We start from the raw sequence: 17,548 nt of genomic DNA on the forward strand, positions 1-17,548 counted from the left end.
ATTTGTAATGTGGTATACAATTTTTACAAGTTGCTCGATTATTTAAAAAATAAAAATAATTAAACAACAAATTATGGATAAAAAAAATGAGTTATTTTGATTTAAAAATTTCTATATTTTGATGAAAGAGAAAACATAAGAGTTCGTTTGCTAATTAATTGGGATAAATATATGTTAAACAAAAACATAAAAGTTCAGAAAAAAATAAAAATAAAAATTAGATATTAGATAAAATTATAAAATTTGAATCCATCTCAAACATATCGGAAATTTAACTAAATTCAAAAGCAAATACTGGACCTTTTCACTAAATTAAACTTTTAAATTTCGTGCAAATTCAAATGCGCTTTTTTTTAGAGGGGTGCAATTTGTGTTGTAATCGCTTCATTTCCCACGGTCCTCCCTTAATGAATTCAGCATAATTAAAAACTAGAACTTCCATAAATTTATCTCGTGGAAAATGTAAATTCAATGCGAAAGAGGGTGAACCGAAATTCACGTCGAGCACATGTTGCCCCCGCGCGTTTTTACAGCAACTTCCGGTCGGAACTTGCAGTGGCAACAGTTAAATCTCCATTGTGCACCACGCATCAACGATTTCGCCGCCGCCGCCGCTCTCTGCACTTGTGCTTTTTAATTTTACACTGGACGCGCACTCGGAAGGATGAAATTAGAAAAAAAGCAAATCCGACGGCGTTCGTGGAAATACCTGTTGACAATGAGAATGCAGATTAGTCCTCGGCAGGCCACACACCAGCACAGCAATAATTACGTTTCTCGTCCAATTGTTGATCATTTGGAAGTGAAAAACTTAAAAAACCATTAACCTCAATGTTGAATTTTGTTCCATTATTTCATTTATAGGAATTTGCTGATATCATCACTTATTTTCTTTTATTCTATTTTCGGTAAAATTTCAAAAAAAGTGCTAAAGAAATTTTTACATAAAACTTATTACACATTTCATGTAAAGAAATTTTTCCTGCGCAAATAAATTATTAAATAATTTCAAATTAATTTTCCATTAATTTGTTTAAGTTAATTCTCATGAAAATTTAAGATTTAATCAGAATTTTGTAAAATTTGATCTGGATGGATTTGTTTTGTTTGAAATTCATCTAGAATTTTCAAAATTTACTCAACATTGATCAAGTTGAAAGTTCAAATATAAATTAATAGAAAATAAGTGAACTAGTTTTGACCTGGCCTTGTCATTTTGATCAAAGGGCGGAGAGCAAAAGACCCAGTGAAGCGCGGCAGAAGCAAACAAGTCCGGCCAAATTGTCGAATATCGCGCGCGCCGGCAAAAAGTGACGAGCAGAGCCGATTTCATTCATTCCCTCGGAAATTCTCTCACGGTGTGTGACGTCACAGGATTCTCTACAGCTCATTGAGATTTTGCGGTTGAATGCAGCAGCGGCTCGATTCCTGCACTTTTCATTGATAAATTTATATAAAACTATGAAATGCGCTCCTCCCTCTGGCAAGAGAGAAACTTGTAGAAAAAGAAGCAGATTAAATTTGCAATACCGGTTTTTTAAAACGGTAAAAATACAAAATATTTTTAATCAAAATTTATTTTCAGGTAAAAAATAAACTTATTTTCTAATATGGCTAAATTGTATTTTCAAAGCACATAAAATAAAGCTGCTTTCATACTGTAAAATAAATGAGGTTAGTAATATCAATAAATGCGAGTAATATCCACATTTTTCCTCTCAAAAGCCGAAGGAAGAATATTATACAATATCTCTGTATTGTCGTTTCAAAACGAACGAAACAAGTCAAATATTAACAATTTCTGGTATTTTTGTGTTGAATTCAAATATCAATTGCACTACTTGTTCTTCTGGTTGAGCGAAGTGACGGCCAACACCTGTTCGAGGACCTGCTTGTAGCACCAAACGTCACCCTTGAGTCTCTTGCGACGAATGCCAACCTGCTTGCTCGGACCCACAAAGCAGATCTCCAGCTCAAAGGACAGGCGCACTTTGCCGTCAGAGTGACGAATTCTTCCCTCCAAAGTGTAACTGAAACAGACAATTTCAAATATTTGTAAAAATAAATATAATCTCAACATTTGTCATTTTTTCATCTGATTCAATATTATTTTATTCTAGATTACAATCAAGTAATAAATTGTGAATTGAAACTCTCCAAAGAGTCTGAAATGAAACTAAATATAATGAAAATTGTCTTTAAATTGAACTCCATGAAATTTTTATTTTAAGAAACTTAAATTTATAGATAAATGATGTGTAATTAATTTTAAATTTTTTTTTTTTTTTATTGTTGTTTATTCTTGTCCGACAAATTTGGCATTATGGAATGTCAATTGACAAATTTTTTTGCAATCTGCGTCATTCTTGATGTAATACTGTGTAATATAGCACATAATAATTATATATAAAAAAACTACACAAAAAATCGAATTGTGTCCCAGCGGAGAACCACCTGCGGTTTGGGCAGAGAAAACGGTGGCAGCAGCAACGCCCTGATCTCAATTTGCTGCTCAGTTGGAACCACAAAGAATGACCAGAAGCTTGTCAGAGGCACTCCAGGCCTCAAAAACAAGAAAACATAAAAGTCGTTTGGAATTTGTATTGTATTGAAATTTAAATAAACTTTATATTTGTAATTTTGCAAATAGAAACAAAAAACATTTTCTAATTTTGATGAAAATACAAAAAATAACCAGGGCAAAAAATTTAATGGGCCAAGAAGAGGTGATCGGCGTGTTTGCCCACCTGGCCTTAAATCAAACGCACCCTATTTTTTGTTGATAGACAGAAATAACTTTTAAATTTTTTTTTTTTTTTTACCACCCCTTGTGTATACTTTTTGTCGGAAGGGCGAACATTTGATACGCCTTATTTCCAAGTCGGCTTCTCTGTTTTTCATTAATTTTTTTTGTCTCATCTCACAAACATCCTTACTTGTGATTGCACCACTTTGGATCTTATTTTAAACTGATTTTAAATTCAAATCAAGCACACATGTTTAAAAAAAATCACATTTTAAGTGATTTAAGTAAATTTCTGGTCATCTTAATTTTAAAAATATCTTGGGAAATAAGTAGAATTCCATTTGTTCCCATCGACTTAGCGGATATGAAGCATCATCGGGGTATAAAAAGAGGCGATAATTTCATGCTGTGTTTTTTGTTGTTGACAAGTTTGATGAGCGAGTGATAACGCGCGTTCCCATCGCAGGTGCTCCTCTCGCTCAGTCGAGATTGATCATAAGCCCCTCTTGTCGTTCACATATTGTTTTCCCCGTCAAACGCTTTTTGTGTTCACTCGATTTGAGATTCAATAAAATAGCCTCTTACCGATTTACTTTTTTCCCCCCGCGCATGAGAAATTTCATTTGCGGCTGCCCAACGCGGGTAATTGTGGAGTGGAACTAATCGGCCCCGTCATCAGATGCTCCTTTTTAGAATGGCCATTATGTTTCTATCAAACGTGTTGGAAATGCAGGAACAATGCGTGCATGTGTGTGTGTAAAGCACCGGAATTTATAAAACACCTGTGACGGACGATGAGCGTGCAATAATCGCACCACTCACGCCAGATTAGGCGGCACAAAAAATCGTATGATGATGAAGAGCAACGATTTTCCATATGCAGCTCCCACTCCACGTGTGCGCACACAAATATATTGATTACAAAAGCTTCCAGGAGAGGAGGAGGACAAGTGATTCGCTCTAATGATGAACTTGAGGTACACTTTTGTTGTCAGTTATTTATCCAAACGTCCAGTTTCATAAATTTTGTTCAAAAATTAATAGGCTGAAATTTTTAATTTATTTCAAGATATTTAAGTTTAATACTTTGTGTTTCGTAAAAGATGGAAATTTTAAATTAAAAAAAAATAAAATAAATTGGTTATACTAAATGCCCAAGATTATCATAAAAAAAAGGGCGCAACAAATCATGAAACGTCACTTACTGCAGCTTTGAGGGAAAATAATAACAATGAAAGTCAAGCCAATTTAAGTTAATAGAAATGATCTCATTTTGGTCTTCTGTACATAAATGAGAAAATTCAGACTTATCTCTCACTTTTTCAGCCAAGTTGAAAGTCTCATCAGGCTGTAATATAACCTTGGCGGCGCAGTAGCACCAAAATGGCGGCCAATTAACGGCAGCGCGCGCTCGCGTGTGCCAATTAGAGTTGGCGGCGGCGGCGATTAATTAATCAGCGTGCGCGATTTGTTTATCAGGCGCAGCAACAAAAGAAGAAAGAAAGAAATAAATAAAGCGCGCGCAGAGAGGAAGGAAAGAGCTAGGGTTTTGCACCTGTCCCAAGAAGTCTCTCCACGGTGTGCTGGGCAACAAGCTGTCACGCTCGGTGCCCCCGGAGGGGGTCATGGTGCATAAGCAGCGGGTCAAAAGTCGTGTGCGCCGCGCCGACGAGGAGGCATCACTCTTAAGAATACATAAAATAACTCCTTGGCACGCGCCATCTTGCCGCAGCTACAGAAAAAGTCACGCTTGGCGTCGCAACTTAAACTCTCGGCGGCGGCGGCCCAAGCCTTCTGTTCTCTTTTAATTACTTTCTGTCACACGCCATGAGCATAAGATTATTGTAATAAAATATAAATACGCGTTGGTCATTATGTGCAGTTCTTGTTTCGCCCCCTCGAGAGTGGCATCCGCTTTTGCCAGCAGGAAGAGCCAGCGCGTGTTTCTCGACTTTTTTCCGTTCGGTGCGAAGTTGGAGCAAAAAAGATGCTTGTCGCATTCTTTTTTTGGCTTTTTAATTGCCGCCGCTGGCAATAATAATCATATCGCTTTCGAGATCACGCCGGTTTAATTAGCAGAGTGTTACAGTCGAGGATTTGCTGGTATTTGAGAAAAATTGTATCAAATATGATTTACGAAAATCGTCAGAAACGTCCCAGTTTGTTGAAAAGATAAATTATTTTTGCCGCAATGTATTGATAAAATCTGCACAAAAATGAAAACCTTCAAAGATGAATCGAGTTTTTGCTATACATTCTTTTCATTCTCAATTCCAGTAGCCTTGATTTGCTTGAAACACGTGGCCAAGAAGACTCAATAACGATTGCTTTTGGTTAAAAATTTTAGTTTAGAGATTCTGCGGAAATAATGTAGAAGGCCTTAAAGTAGCGCGTTTTATTTGAAAAATTATTTTCGTCAGACGACTGCAATCAAGTTTGTTATTAAAATTGCGACAAACAACAATGACGTCTTAAATTAGGAAGAATTATTTGGTCCGGTCTTGTGAGTAAAAACCGGTAAATATTTATTTCAATGAAGTTTTAAAAATCACTTAAAAAGTTGCTCAAACTTGGCATTATTTTGCTCTGCCAATGAATTTGAATAACAAATTTCTTGAAAGAAAGTCTTGTGTGGAATTTCAATCATGTGAGAAAAATTGGTCTAAATTGAAGCTAAAATATCACTTGGTTTACTCAAAAGTTAATCTTGAAGCATATCAAAGCTTATTTTGCAAACATCTTTTGTTAAAATATAATTTTCAACGTTAAAATTTCAAATAATAATAATGGGATAAATTTTGATGAACATGAATTCCTGAAAACATACTTTCAATCTAAATTTTAGTAAAATGTAAAAAATATCAATCTAAATCCTTTTTTCTTTCCTTCAGTTATTTTCAATTTTGTTCTTAAATTAAATTTCTTTAGAATTTCAAACAAGTGCTTTTATTTTTCGAAGCGAGTCTTTAAATGTAAAGAAACTATTGTTTAATTTTTTTAGAGATTAATTGAAAGTCCATCTCTGAGCTGCATTTTTTCTCCGTCGGAAACTCGATCTCTCTCTACACTTGAGTTAGTTTCCCGTGCAATTGCACTTCTTTAGCTCAGCCATTTTTCTTTTAAGCCCGTGAGAAAATCCGCGGTATTAAATGGCGCCTCCTGAGAAAATCGCACAGCTCATGACAAACCATGACAGCAGGAACTGCATCAGTGCGCAGCGAAATAATTTCGAAGGCTGAGTTTTAAAAAAGCGCCTAAGATTTGGCGTCATCTTCCGGACGACACAAAAAAAAGGCAGCGGTTATAATTTGTAATTAAAGTGCGTGTTGTCCACAATTATGAATAGGAACGCGAGCGCGCGAACGAACGAACTCACAATGAAGTCGAAAAGCATTATTTTTCACGAAATTTTGTTCCGCGCCGTGATTTTCAAGGTGCGCGCGATATGTCATCTCTTGTGAAGAATAAATAACGTGCAGAGGCATTTTCGGAAATTGGGGACACGCGCTGCGCTTTTTGTGAGTTGGTTTGTTGTGTGATTGTATTAAAGTGGCTCATTTTGTGAAAAATGTCGTTAAAATCACCACCGTAGAGCCGGCCCGGACCACAACGCAAAGATTCAAGTGCTCTTGAACTTGAAAAGTTTACGTTGCAGAGGGTCGTTGAAACTTCAAAAAGTCGGATAATAAAACAGTAAATTCTGATAAATAGGTATAAAAATATAGTATAATATATCATTTATAATAGTTCAGTTTATTCTTGAAGCAAAATTTTTGTTTGAAAATTCTAGATTATAATTCCAGAGAGTCTTTTCTAGTTGATTTCTAATGAAATTTGATCATTTTCTTTTAAAAAGTCGATTGAAATTAAAAAAATGAAGCACTTGCTAAAGGTTCAATTTTCTAAAAATCGTCTTGGTCTTCAGTGTTTACAAATGATTTTGAAGATGTGAAGAAGAAATGTTAAAAAAAGATCACTGAACGATAAAAAAAAATGCTCATTGTTGTTCTATGGAGCAGTTTGAAGTAAAAAAATAACTTCTGCTCCAAATTGTGTTTAAAAAAGAGCAAGAGATTTTGTTTCAGATTTTATACAGAATTGCGATTCGGACACATATTAAGAGATTATTTCTTTATTAAAGATTTCACCGACTAAAAAAACTCATATAATTAAACAGCTCACTTAGGACTCCTTGTTGGCGAAGTCAAATTGAATTTTTACAACAATAGGAGCCCTTTTTTCTATTATTGGAAAACAATTGGAAATTTTAACCATCATTTTGTAAAAAATATTTCATTTGTGAATGTTAAATTGGGTGTTTTAATAATGATTTTCCCTCTTCATTTCTTTAATAAAACCCATTTCTTTACTTTCTATATATTTAATTGCTTTCTATGCAATAATTCACAAAGAAATCGATTTTATATCAATTCAATTAATTGATAATTAATCGTAAATTTATCAAATCTGCAAATAAAATTCATTTTAACCGAAAAATTGATAGTGAATCGAATTTTAACAAAATGGAAACTCAGTGTTAAATATTGAGATAAAATTAATATTGTTAAAGATTTTAGTTGCTCGTAAATTTGCTTTTAAAGAACTTTTACTTCAATTGCAACTTTGTACGAAGCGTATTTCACGAATATAAGAAAAGTTGGTTTTACTCTGGTTTCCAGTGCGGTGCACATTGGCAAGTGAGTAGTTTTTCCCTGGCGCACAACCAGGAAGAGGAAGAACAAAGCAATTATTCGTGCCGATTGTATCCTTTTAACCATATCGAATGGGAATTGTGATGCTGCGCAGACTCGCGGATTAAACAGCTAGTCCGGCTTTGATTGTTTCATTATTTGCTGCACTTTTGATAATAAATCCCCGTGCTCTACGCGGGCAGCCGTCACCGTTACCAGAGCCCAAATATACACTAATTGTCGTCGCTGCTTTTTGTCCGGCCCCGGCTGCGAACGAGAAAAACTTGTGAATGCAAAAAACGGTGGCATGCAAAGCAGTTCAGTTACCTCTGCGGCTCGTGCGGAAGAAAGAAGCGAGTCTTGCTCGAATCTGATTTTGATTAACTAGAGATCTAAATGTGCATTTGTGTGTGCTGCGCCTGAATTAGGCAATCGCACTCCGTGACGACGATCGTTACGGCGAATTTTGAAATTAAATTTAGATTACTTCAAAATTGAGCCGCTGGTTCTTTTTAAGTGATCACTTCAATGTTTTAATTTTAATTGTTTTTTATGTCATGTAAAAATCTAAATAAATAATTAAATTTGCTTTTAAATTTGAAAAGAATCATAAACTTAAAGGAACTTATGAATTTATGAAATCAGAACCCCTGCAAAATAACTCTCTGTGGGAGAAATTACAGGGAAAATGTATTTTTTTTTTTTAATCTTCGTCTTAAAAATCCACTTTGAATTAAATTCCAATATAAATTAATTTTAGAAAAATTAAAAGAATTAAAATTATTAAATCTGAAAAATTAAAGTTTCCGAGTAAAAAATCTTCAGAACTTTCAGAAAAACTGATTAATAAAATAGTTAAACTCACCCTTTTTGGTGACATAAAATATTCTGCTTTCTCAGGGCGAGTCGCAGTTCCTTCAGAACGTGGTCAGGATCGTCACAAGCAGTTGTCGAAACGTTGTTCATGGCCTGAAATAACAAAATTTTCACAAACTAGGCTAATTTCCCCTCTTTTTCATTACAAAATAACTGCATTTTTTAGGAAAACAAACTTATACATTCAAAAGCGGCTTTATTTGAAAGGTGTTTAGAAACCAGTTGAGCACCAACTGTTGGTTTTCTGAATGTGTAGGAGAAAATAAAAATAGAGAATTTATTTGGCGTGCACGAGTAATTACTTGGAGCTCATTCATTTCTGAATTGCGATACAAAAAGAGCAGCAGCAGCAGAAGCGCTTCATGCTTGGTTGCAGTCGGAAGTCGAGGAACAACAGGAAGGCAATCGACGTCCAAACACAAGAAAAGAATAAAATGCACAGACACTTCTACAACAGTCCGAGCAGGAGGAAATTCCTAATATGCGTCTTTCCGGTCTCAATAATGAAATAAAACTCCCCCCTTCCGTGAATAAGTTTCCAAAAACGCTATTGTTGCTTTTTATAATATTTACTTTCCATTAAAATATTGGTAAGAATTTCTCTCATTTTAATTTAAATTATAAAAATTCTTTAAATTCTCTGTAGATTTGACAAAAAAAAGTAACGTTTTCAAGAGTCTTGTAGCTAATTATTATTGTAAAAACTTAATTTATACCTTCTCATCAAGAACTTTGGGCGAGTCCTTCTGGTTTTTGGGTCCGGGCGTGCGGAAGATGCTGTTGATGGCGTGCATGACCCTCTTGCGGGTGGACGGCGTCCCTTTCGGCTCGATCCTGGAACGCAAAATTCAGATTTGTTACACCGCGGGCAACGCCACATGTCACTTTGATTTCACACACGCGGCACGGTCCACGATCGCACTTGATTTTGTGGTTTGCCGCTTGGAATTTAATCGAAATCAACGAATTTTCTTTTGTTCGGAGTCAAAAGGAGAAAATTATGGTAAAAAAACTTGCTCTACGCAGGGGGTGCAACCGTTTCGGCTTGAAAGTTGCGCGGGTTGCATATTTTATCTTTTTTTAATTTGGTAATTCAGAAAATAGATATTAATTTCTTATTTGAATTAAATTATTAACAATTATTTAAGTAAAGTTTTATTAAATTCAAATTTAAGAAAGTGATTTCAGAATATTTTTAAATATATATTATGTAATTCTGAACGCTTTTGGATAAATTCTAATGTAAGGAAAAGAATGTCTTCCGTAGGTTAATAAAAATGACAGATTATTATTTAAAAAACAAAATCTACTGTATTTTGGATACTTACTAAAATTTCTTTCATTGTATTAAAAAAAATAATAATAATTCATAGAAACTTTTCAACATTTTTCGTTTCATTTAAAAACTTATTTTTAATTCATTAATTATGTAATAAAACTGGAATTATTAAAAATATCTAGAAATTACTATTTTTATGAATTCTTTTAAAATTTCTGCTATTTTATTTTCTTTCCAAATCCCGCTGGCAATTTCAGCAGCGGACGCGCACTTTGTTTTCCACGAGGGTCCCAAGAGAAATTTGCATCTTTCTCGGCGCAAAAATCCGTCAAGCCAGACGAGGACGGCGAAAAATGCGGAGCGACGCGGAGATGATTGCCATTTGTCAGGCTGTGTGTTTTAGTTTACGTGGGAGCAACGCGAGAGAGGCCAAACTTGAGTAATGATCTCATTTGGCCGCCGCCGCTCGCGTGGGGTGACGCTCGGGGGATGATCGATTGGCTCGCCACTGATATATTTCACGCTCCGTGACCGCGCAGATTAAAACTTTGACGGCGTCACTGGGGTGACTTGGATTTTCAGCCTCCAATGCATAAATTACCCGCCACACCATTATTTTCCTTTTTCGTTTCCATTATGAAAATTTAGAAAAGGAAAAATGGTGTTAATCAAAGTGGGATTGCGGCAGTCGGAGTCGAATTTTTCAGCTCGACTGCAGCTAATTGCAACTCATGCGGTGGCAGCTTTTAATAATAAGTGGGGGGAGAAGAGTTTGTAATGTTCAAGTTAATGTTATTCAAATTTCACAAATGGACTGGCGGCGTGCTCAGTATTCCGGAAAATTGCTTTCCATCGTTAAAAATTAATATACAAGTTGTGTTTTCAGAGACTTTAATAAAAATCGGAGAACATTTTAGGATTTTAAAGATGAATATAATAAAAAATACTATAATTCGAAAAGAGAATCAAGAATGGAAAATCAAGGTGAAGCTTCCTTCAAAATAATAATTTTTATTATTCAGTTTACCTCTAAAAAACAAAAACAATCCAACTTAATTTTATAATATAAAGATGTGAAAGTGATTTAAAAATTTTGATGCTGATAAACAAACGGATTCTTTAGCCACGTAAAACCTAGGGCAGAATTGTAACTTTTCAGCACAAAATATTTTAATGTTAAATTTTTGTTGCTTTGGAACTATTTTTCTAAATTCAAAATTTCTATACATTGAGCTGATGTAAAAAAATAATTCTGCATTCGGCTGATGTAGAGAAATATTTCATTCAAAGTAAAAAGTAGATATCATTCAGCACATATTTTGCTTCCGAATGCTGTCAATGGTTTTTTAAAAGTTTTAATTTGAAACCACAGTATAAATTGAACTTTTCGTTCATTTTTACAAATGAAATTATAAATTATTCAACCTTGGTGAACAAATTGGCTTTGCCGGTGGTCAAATATTTGCGTGATTCTAGAATGTTTTGCATAACAAGCCAAAACGCACCTCCAAATTAGTAATTTCCGAGTTAGATTCTCTTTAATTATATTCCTATCATGCTCTTGTCTAATTAAATAATCCTGGTAATGAATCGTCAGTTACACTTGAGCGGCGAAAATGATTCAATTATCTAATTCCCATCTGCAGAGTTAATAATTAAATCTTACCACCAATAAATCAGGAAAAAATGCAAAGCGTTCGTTTTGGAAACGCCGGCGACCAATTATTCACGCAGTTTGATTTCCAGGTAAGCGTTAATTTATAATTATACAAAAGCGCAAAAAAATCTCGAGATTATTAAAGCACCGCAGAGAGAGAAAGAAATTTGGTTCGTTCTCTCTTCGGGGAATGAATAGTATAATAATTCACTGTGTTGGTGTGAAAAGGGTTTTTTTCCAAACAAAAATGTGGAGGAAACACACGGATTTGACGCAGTTTCGAGACGATTAGTTCAGGCTTTGCGGGGGGACTCTTTTCTTTTATCCGCGCGGCGCTCGGTGCAAATGAAGCACACACAAATATTTGATAGCCATTCAGGCATGTGTTTTTCTTCTTTTCATTCGCGCGGTGCTTTATCCATTTGCTGGCCGCGCAGCTGGACGCTCGCTGGGAAAGACTTTGTCTTTCGTTTTCCGTGGAAAAAATCGAGTCTTTCTTTAATCAAGCAGAGCGGCGGCTAAAAATCGGACGCACGCTTTTGTCCCGAACGCGAAGAAACGAGTGCTTTGCAGATGCGCAGGCTTTTATGTACGATACTCTATTTTTGTGCATTCCTGGTAAAGATTTATTTTTCGGCTATTGAACGTATTCGCCATTGTGCAAACTCTTTGATTTCAAAAGCATGAGTACATGTCTGGGAAAGTTTCTGCTTGCTTTCAAGTTTCAGTTAAAAATAATGATAAAGAATCAAAAGAGGAAATTCTCGAGAGTTGTATTGTTAAATTTTTAAAACTTTACAAGTTTCAACAAAGGTAACTAGAATAAACGATAAACAATTGACAATGGTTGGCATTATTATTTTGTATCGAAGTTGATTTAAAATTTAAAAATAACAGATTTTTCAGTTTTTAACAAAATACTAAAAAATCTGTATCAATTTTGACAATATTCCGGGAAATATTTTAATTACTTGCTTAATCCACTAATGTAAATATAAGATTAATCTCATGAGTCTAACCAATAATTTCAATAAAATTTTTGAATAAAAATACATTTCTAATTAATTACAAATGTTATTTAGCTGAACTGATTCCAAGAATAAGAAATCATTGTATTACTTTCGTAAATTCGATCAATTTTTGAAAATTCTTATTATTGATGAAATTTATTTTACCATGTCTCATTGGAATTGAAGCTCAAAACCTATTTAATGAAAAATTGCCATCAAAATTAATTGCAACGTTTTTTTTTTTTTTTTTATTAAAAGTGAAATTTTTAAATTAAATTATTTATAAATCTAAATCGAAATACGAAATTCTTAAAATTTCTTTGCCCCATTCAAAAGCCAGTGCTTTACCAAACCGTTATAGGAAAGGTCGATTCTCTCCTTGAGTTTTTTTTTTCGATCAATCCGAATGCAAATAACCGTTTTTCTGCTTTCCACCGCGCACAATGCGCGTTGCAAATCGATGGGAAACTTGTGTGTGTAGAGAAGATGAAAAATGCAAAAGCAGCCGAAAGTTTCCCACAAAGCGATGCAACAAAGAGGCAAATTGTTGTTGTCGGACGGACGGACGGATAATCCTGTGTGTGTGCGCGCGGGTTCCGTTTTGCTGACGGTGGTTTTAAGTTAATTTTATGGGTGCCGCAGGCGATATTGTACCATCAAATAAGTATGGGGTATCTGCAGCTCGGCCAGAATTACAAACCATTACACGCTCCGTTTAGTTGTGACTGCTACTTGGTCGGCGGCGGCGGCGACCGCTCTTTTCCAACAGCACAACAAGTTGTGTGCCGCCGATGCAATTTATGTCCGATACCCGCAGCACATCACTTGGACTTGTTTTGCGTCCCTTCTTGCGCACTTTATCGCACCCGCCCTAGTCTAATTATTGTACCCTTGCGAGTGGGTTGGCGTCGAGGATTTTTTTTCACCGGTCGCAATTGCTGCCAGGAGACGCAGATAGGGACGGCATCTTTATTGAAATTGCTCCTCTGAATGCTTTAGTTGGTAGAATTTTCCCGAGACAAATCTTTCAGTAATTTACGACGGCATTTTTTAAATCAAAATTTTTTAGAGGAATTATTTAGTCAAGAAGAGAGTTTAAAATTATTATAAGTTAATTTAATAATTTAATCCATAATTTAAAAAAAGTTTTAGAAATAAAATAATTAATTAATAATAATTATGAATAATCGTTAAAATGAATAATTTTTTTACCAGAAGCCTCTACTTAATGTCATAGTTTCATTTTTAAAACAGAAGAGACTTGATTGGAAATCAACTTTCATACATTTTTACATTAAGCAAAGCGGGATTTTAGATTGCGATATGAAAAGTTGAGGCAAAAAGTGGATTGTTTTGCTCGAAAGCACATCTATCTCTGTTTACTGTTTTTTTCCCTTTCTTTCTTGATCAGCCTTCCCGTCAATCATGTGTCCGTCCATTGATGAATCGGATGCGGAATTTCGCCTTGCCGAGGATGCGGACAATATGAATCCGTCCGCTTCCGAGACGCTGCAATTTGGCGTTAATTGCGGCAATCGACCTGAGCCAAGCAGGAAGCGCCCTGAAAAGGGAAGTGCCCGGCCAGCCACCCCTGCTGCTCCGCCACCAGCCAAGATGCACTTCCGCTCTCTTGCACCACGGATAGCATAATTGCTTCTTTTTCGAATTTTATTGCACCAGCGGCGGAATGCAGGAAAAAGCAGTTTTTGATGTTTTATTCCGTTTTATGAGAAAAATGAAAAATGCGCCGATAATTCATCATTTAAAAATCAAAAAATTAATTGATAATTTATTTAAAACTATTTTTAATTTGGATTTTTAAGATTATTTAGTGAATAAAAATTAATTTGAAACTTCAAATTATTTTAATCCGGATTTCAAACATTTCACGCTTTGATCTAAAATTCAAACGATCACTGTTGTCACGCTCAGCTAACGACGGTCATAATTTCGAATCGCGATTAATCAATTGATGGCCGGTGCGCCAATAAATAAAATTCCTCAGCGCAATTTATCAATTCCCTGCGACTGTCCGCTCGGTTTGATGGCGAATTTTGCACCGTGTGTGAAAACAATCCATGCCTGAAGTGTGTCGCGGCCGTTTCTGCGGCTGATTGGTCACTTTTTTGCAGAATCGTGCATGCAAAGCGGCGAGAGGAAGCGCCGATTCATTAGCCGATCAATAATGCATTAAAACTCAATTCAACGGTGGGTGACCAATAAACCGCGCTTTCGTTATTTATGAGACTGACGAGCGGTCCAGCGGATCGGCTCAATTTGACTTTTGACACGGATACATGTCCAATCGCAAGATTTATACACAAAAGCATTATTTCGTGACATTTTTGAATCCAGTTAATTGTTTTTTAAAAAAAGTAATGAATTCAAATTTTCCAATTGATTGAAATGCTAAATTTTAAAAGTTGTCTTTGTACTGGAATTTTAATTTAGCGAAAGAAGTTCTATTTTTGTATAGAAAAAAAGGGGGAAATGATTATTTTAAGTAAAGTAATGAATTAAGAAAAAATAATTAATCTTAATTCATAACTTTTACTAACTTCCTTTTTTTTAATGGATCCTAATTTTTGGTGAAAGAATTTTTAAATAATCATTTAGATCTCCAAAAGCTCTCAACTTGATATCTAAATTTAAAATAAACCTCAATAAATATAATAAATTGCATGCTTATATAAAAATCGCCTTTTCTTACTTTTGTTGAACTGGAGTTTTCATGGTGGACGTCGGCGTGGCACAGACCCTCTGACTTTTCGGCGTTGCAACATTGCATTTGGGAGTTGTCAAAGGAGACCTCACTGCAGTCGGGGCTACAGGCGTCCGAGGAACTGATTATTACAATTATTAAAAACTCTGAAAACTGGCAAACTGCATTTTGTCTCACTAGGTGGAGGATTTCTTCGAGCTGGAGTTGAAACTTCGTTGGTCATTTTGGGCCTTTTGGAGACCCTCTCTGGCACCTCAGGTGGTGCTTGTCGTTTTGCTCCCAGCTTGGGCGATCGAGATCTCAAACTCCCTAAATGTTTAAATTCTTCATTAATTATTTGCTTCACAAAATCAATGGTAATTTATTTTATTAAGAAGAAAAAACAAGTAAATTTGTTTTGAGAGCAAAAATAAGTACCTGAAAGTTGAATAATTGAAATAATTCTTAATTAACTCTTAATTTTGTACCTGCTCTTGTCACCCTGGTCGGAGTTTCTCCAGTCCCACTCTGCTTTTCCTCAGGCCGGGGCGGCGCTCTGCTCTTGGCGGTCAAGCACCTAAGTCTCGGCAGTGGCTTTCCTTTGTCCTTTCTCATGCGCAGAAGAATGTAGGTGCTGGTTTTCTCGTCGTATTTCCACCTTTTCAACTCCTGAGCCATCTGCATTGTGTTAATTTGTCACAGTTAGTCAACAAAGTCTATTCTATTTGTTGTTAAAACTAGAGAATTAACGCTTCAGTAGGTTTCTTTTCACCTTATTGTCATCCGTGTTAAAAGCTTGGGCCATCAGCCTGACTATTTCGGCATCCAAATTATCCAACTGACAAGATAAAAATTATGTTTAAATGTACACAAAAAATATTAAATATTACAAAGCAAGGCATTTTCCAAGTGACTGGTTTTGAACCGTCCGCAAGCATCCAGGGGTGCTTGCAGAGATCTTCGATGGTGATACGTCTGTTGACGTTCACATCCAACATTCTGTGGAGAATGTTCAGGGCCTCAGGAGAGAGCGGCTTGGTCACAGAGAATCTCCCTTTCTGATTTATTGAATGAACATTTTAGAAATAGAATTAAAATTTGGGTAAAATATTTAGTTATACTTGAATTTTGTTGTGCAAGTTTTGAATGTTTTTGTCCTCAAATGGAAGCTCACCACAGAGAAGGGTGAAGAGGACGACACCCATGCTCCAGATATCAGCCTTGGTACCTGAAATTCAAAAAGTGGACCAAGTAATTTAAAGTGGTTTTGGTGGTTTTAAGTTTAAAGAACAAAATAACAAATTCACACATTTCTTAGTTTGCAGATTCTTTTCAAAGAATACTGAAATTTTATTTTTTGTCTGATTTTGGATATTGCAACCCTTGTCAAATCCCATCTATTTTTGCCTCTTACAAAAAATACAAGCAGTATATTTTTTTAACAAATAATACTTCAGGCCAAAAAATAAACTGGAAAAAACTAAATTTAATTTACCTAAATATTGTACGCCCCGGAGAAGTTCTGGCGCTGCGTATGCATACGAACCACAACAAGTGGCCAACTGCTCATCTAATCCGCCAGCAGGATTTGCACACAAACCAAAATCGATCAACTTGACTCGATTATTCTCATCCAGCAACATGTTTTCCTGAAATTTCACAATCATTTCCACTTCCAAAGAGATTTACTGCGTGAATATACTGGTTTAATATCTCTGTGCGCGTAGCCTTTGTGATGAATGTACGCAACGCCGCTCAGCATATCCCGGAAAAACTTCCTCGCCTGGACTTCGGTCAAATCTTGCGACTTGACTACGGGATTTATTAAATTTTCAAAATCTCCTTTTTAAATCAAATTTACCAATATAATCAAATAATTCCGATCCAGCGCAGTATTCCAACACCAAATATATCCTCGTGTTTGTTTCAATAACCTGCAGAAGACGACAAACATTGGGGTGGTCGAACGATTTCAACGCCTCTATTTCCTTGTAAATCCGTTTTAATTCATGCTGCCAAAAAAAAGAAACATTAGAAATGAATTAAATTATTAGTTTATTTTTAAACTTAATACCCCGATAACTATTTTGTCCATGCACTTGATGGCAACGTTGAGATTCGTGACTCGGTGCTTTGCCAATTTGACCTTGGCAAACCCACCCTGGCCCAGGGTCTCGCCAAGGTCGAAGTGGGCCTGCAGTTCGCTGAGAATCGGCTCGTGCTTGGTGTCCTCCTCGTCGACGAACAGTCTGTCTGAATCATCACTTGCATTCTCTGCAAAAATTTATTAATCATAAAATTGCTCAATTCTGATGAAGGCTTTTGTGCGAAATTTGACTGAAACCGCGACTCACCAACGCTGGGATCCGATCTGGAAGACATTTTGTGCGATTTCGCGACTGCCTTTTTTTCAAAACATGCGTTATTTTTGGCGAAAATCGCAATTTTCCAGCAACGAGTGTCGTTATTTAACCGGTGCAGCTGAGACACTCCCTGGGCAGCTGGTGAGGAGAATTCGCGCCAAACAAAGCGGACCAATGGGATCGCCGCTTTTTATTTGCGCCGACAGCCACCAGGTGGCCAATTCG

At 35.8% G+C, this 17,548-nt stretch overlaps 2 protein-coding genes across 2 annotated transcripts in view; one reads left to right on the plus strand and one right to left on the minus strand.

Annotated features, from left to right (window-relative positions):
- LOC132194035 (glucose dehydrogenase [FAD, quinone]-like) overlaps positions 1-17,548 on the plus strand; it is a 158,111-nt gene that overhangs the window by 110,234 nt on the left and 30,329 nt on the right. The window lies entirely within an intron of this gene.
- Positions 1,568-17,474, minus strand: LOC132194036 (maternal embryonic leucine zipper kinase-like). Its single transcript, XM_059615075.1, has 14 exons — positions 17,315-17,474; positions 17,035-17,234; positions 16,822-16,972; positions 16,663-16,772; positions 16,456-16,609; positions 16,082-16,188; positions 15,851-16,018; positions 15,733-15,798; positions 15,449-15,638; positions 15,159-15,290; positions 14,970-15,102; positions 9,030-9,147; positions 8,303-8,406; positions 1,568-2,030 (listed from the first exon to the last, which is right to left on the minus strand). Exons 1-14 carry the CDS (start codon positions 17,340-17,342, stop codon positions 1,838-1,840), a joined length of 1,854 nt encoding a protein of 617 aa, XP_059471058.1. The 5' UTR covers positions 17,343-17,474; the 3' UTR covers positions 1,568-1,837.

Source organism: Neocloeon triangulifer, unplaced genomic scaffold, assembly GCF_031216515.1.
Source record: "Neocloeon triangulifer isolate White Clay Creek 2 clone unplaced genomic scaffold, ASM3121651v1 ptg000005l, whole genome shotgun sequence".
Lineage (NCBI taxonomy): Eukaryota > Metazoa > Arthropoda > Insecta > Ephemeroptera > Baetidae > Neocloeon > Neocloeon triangulifer.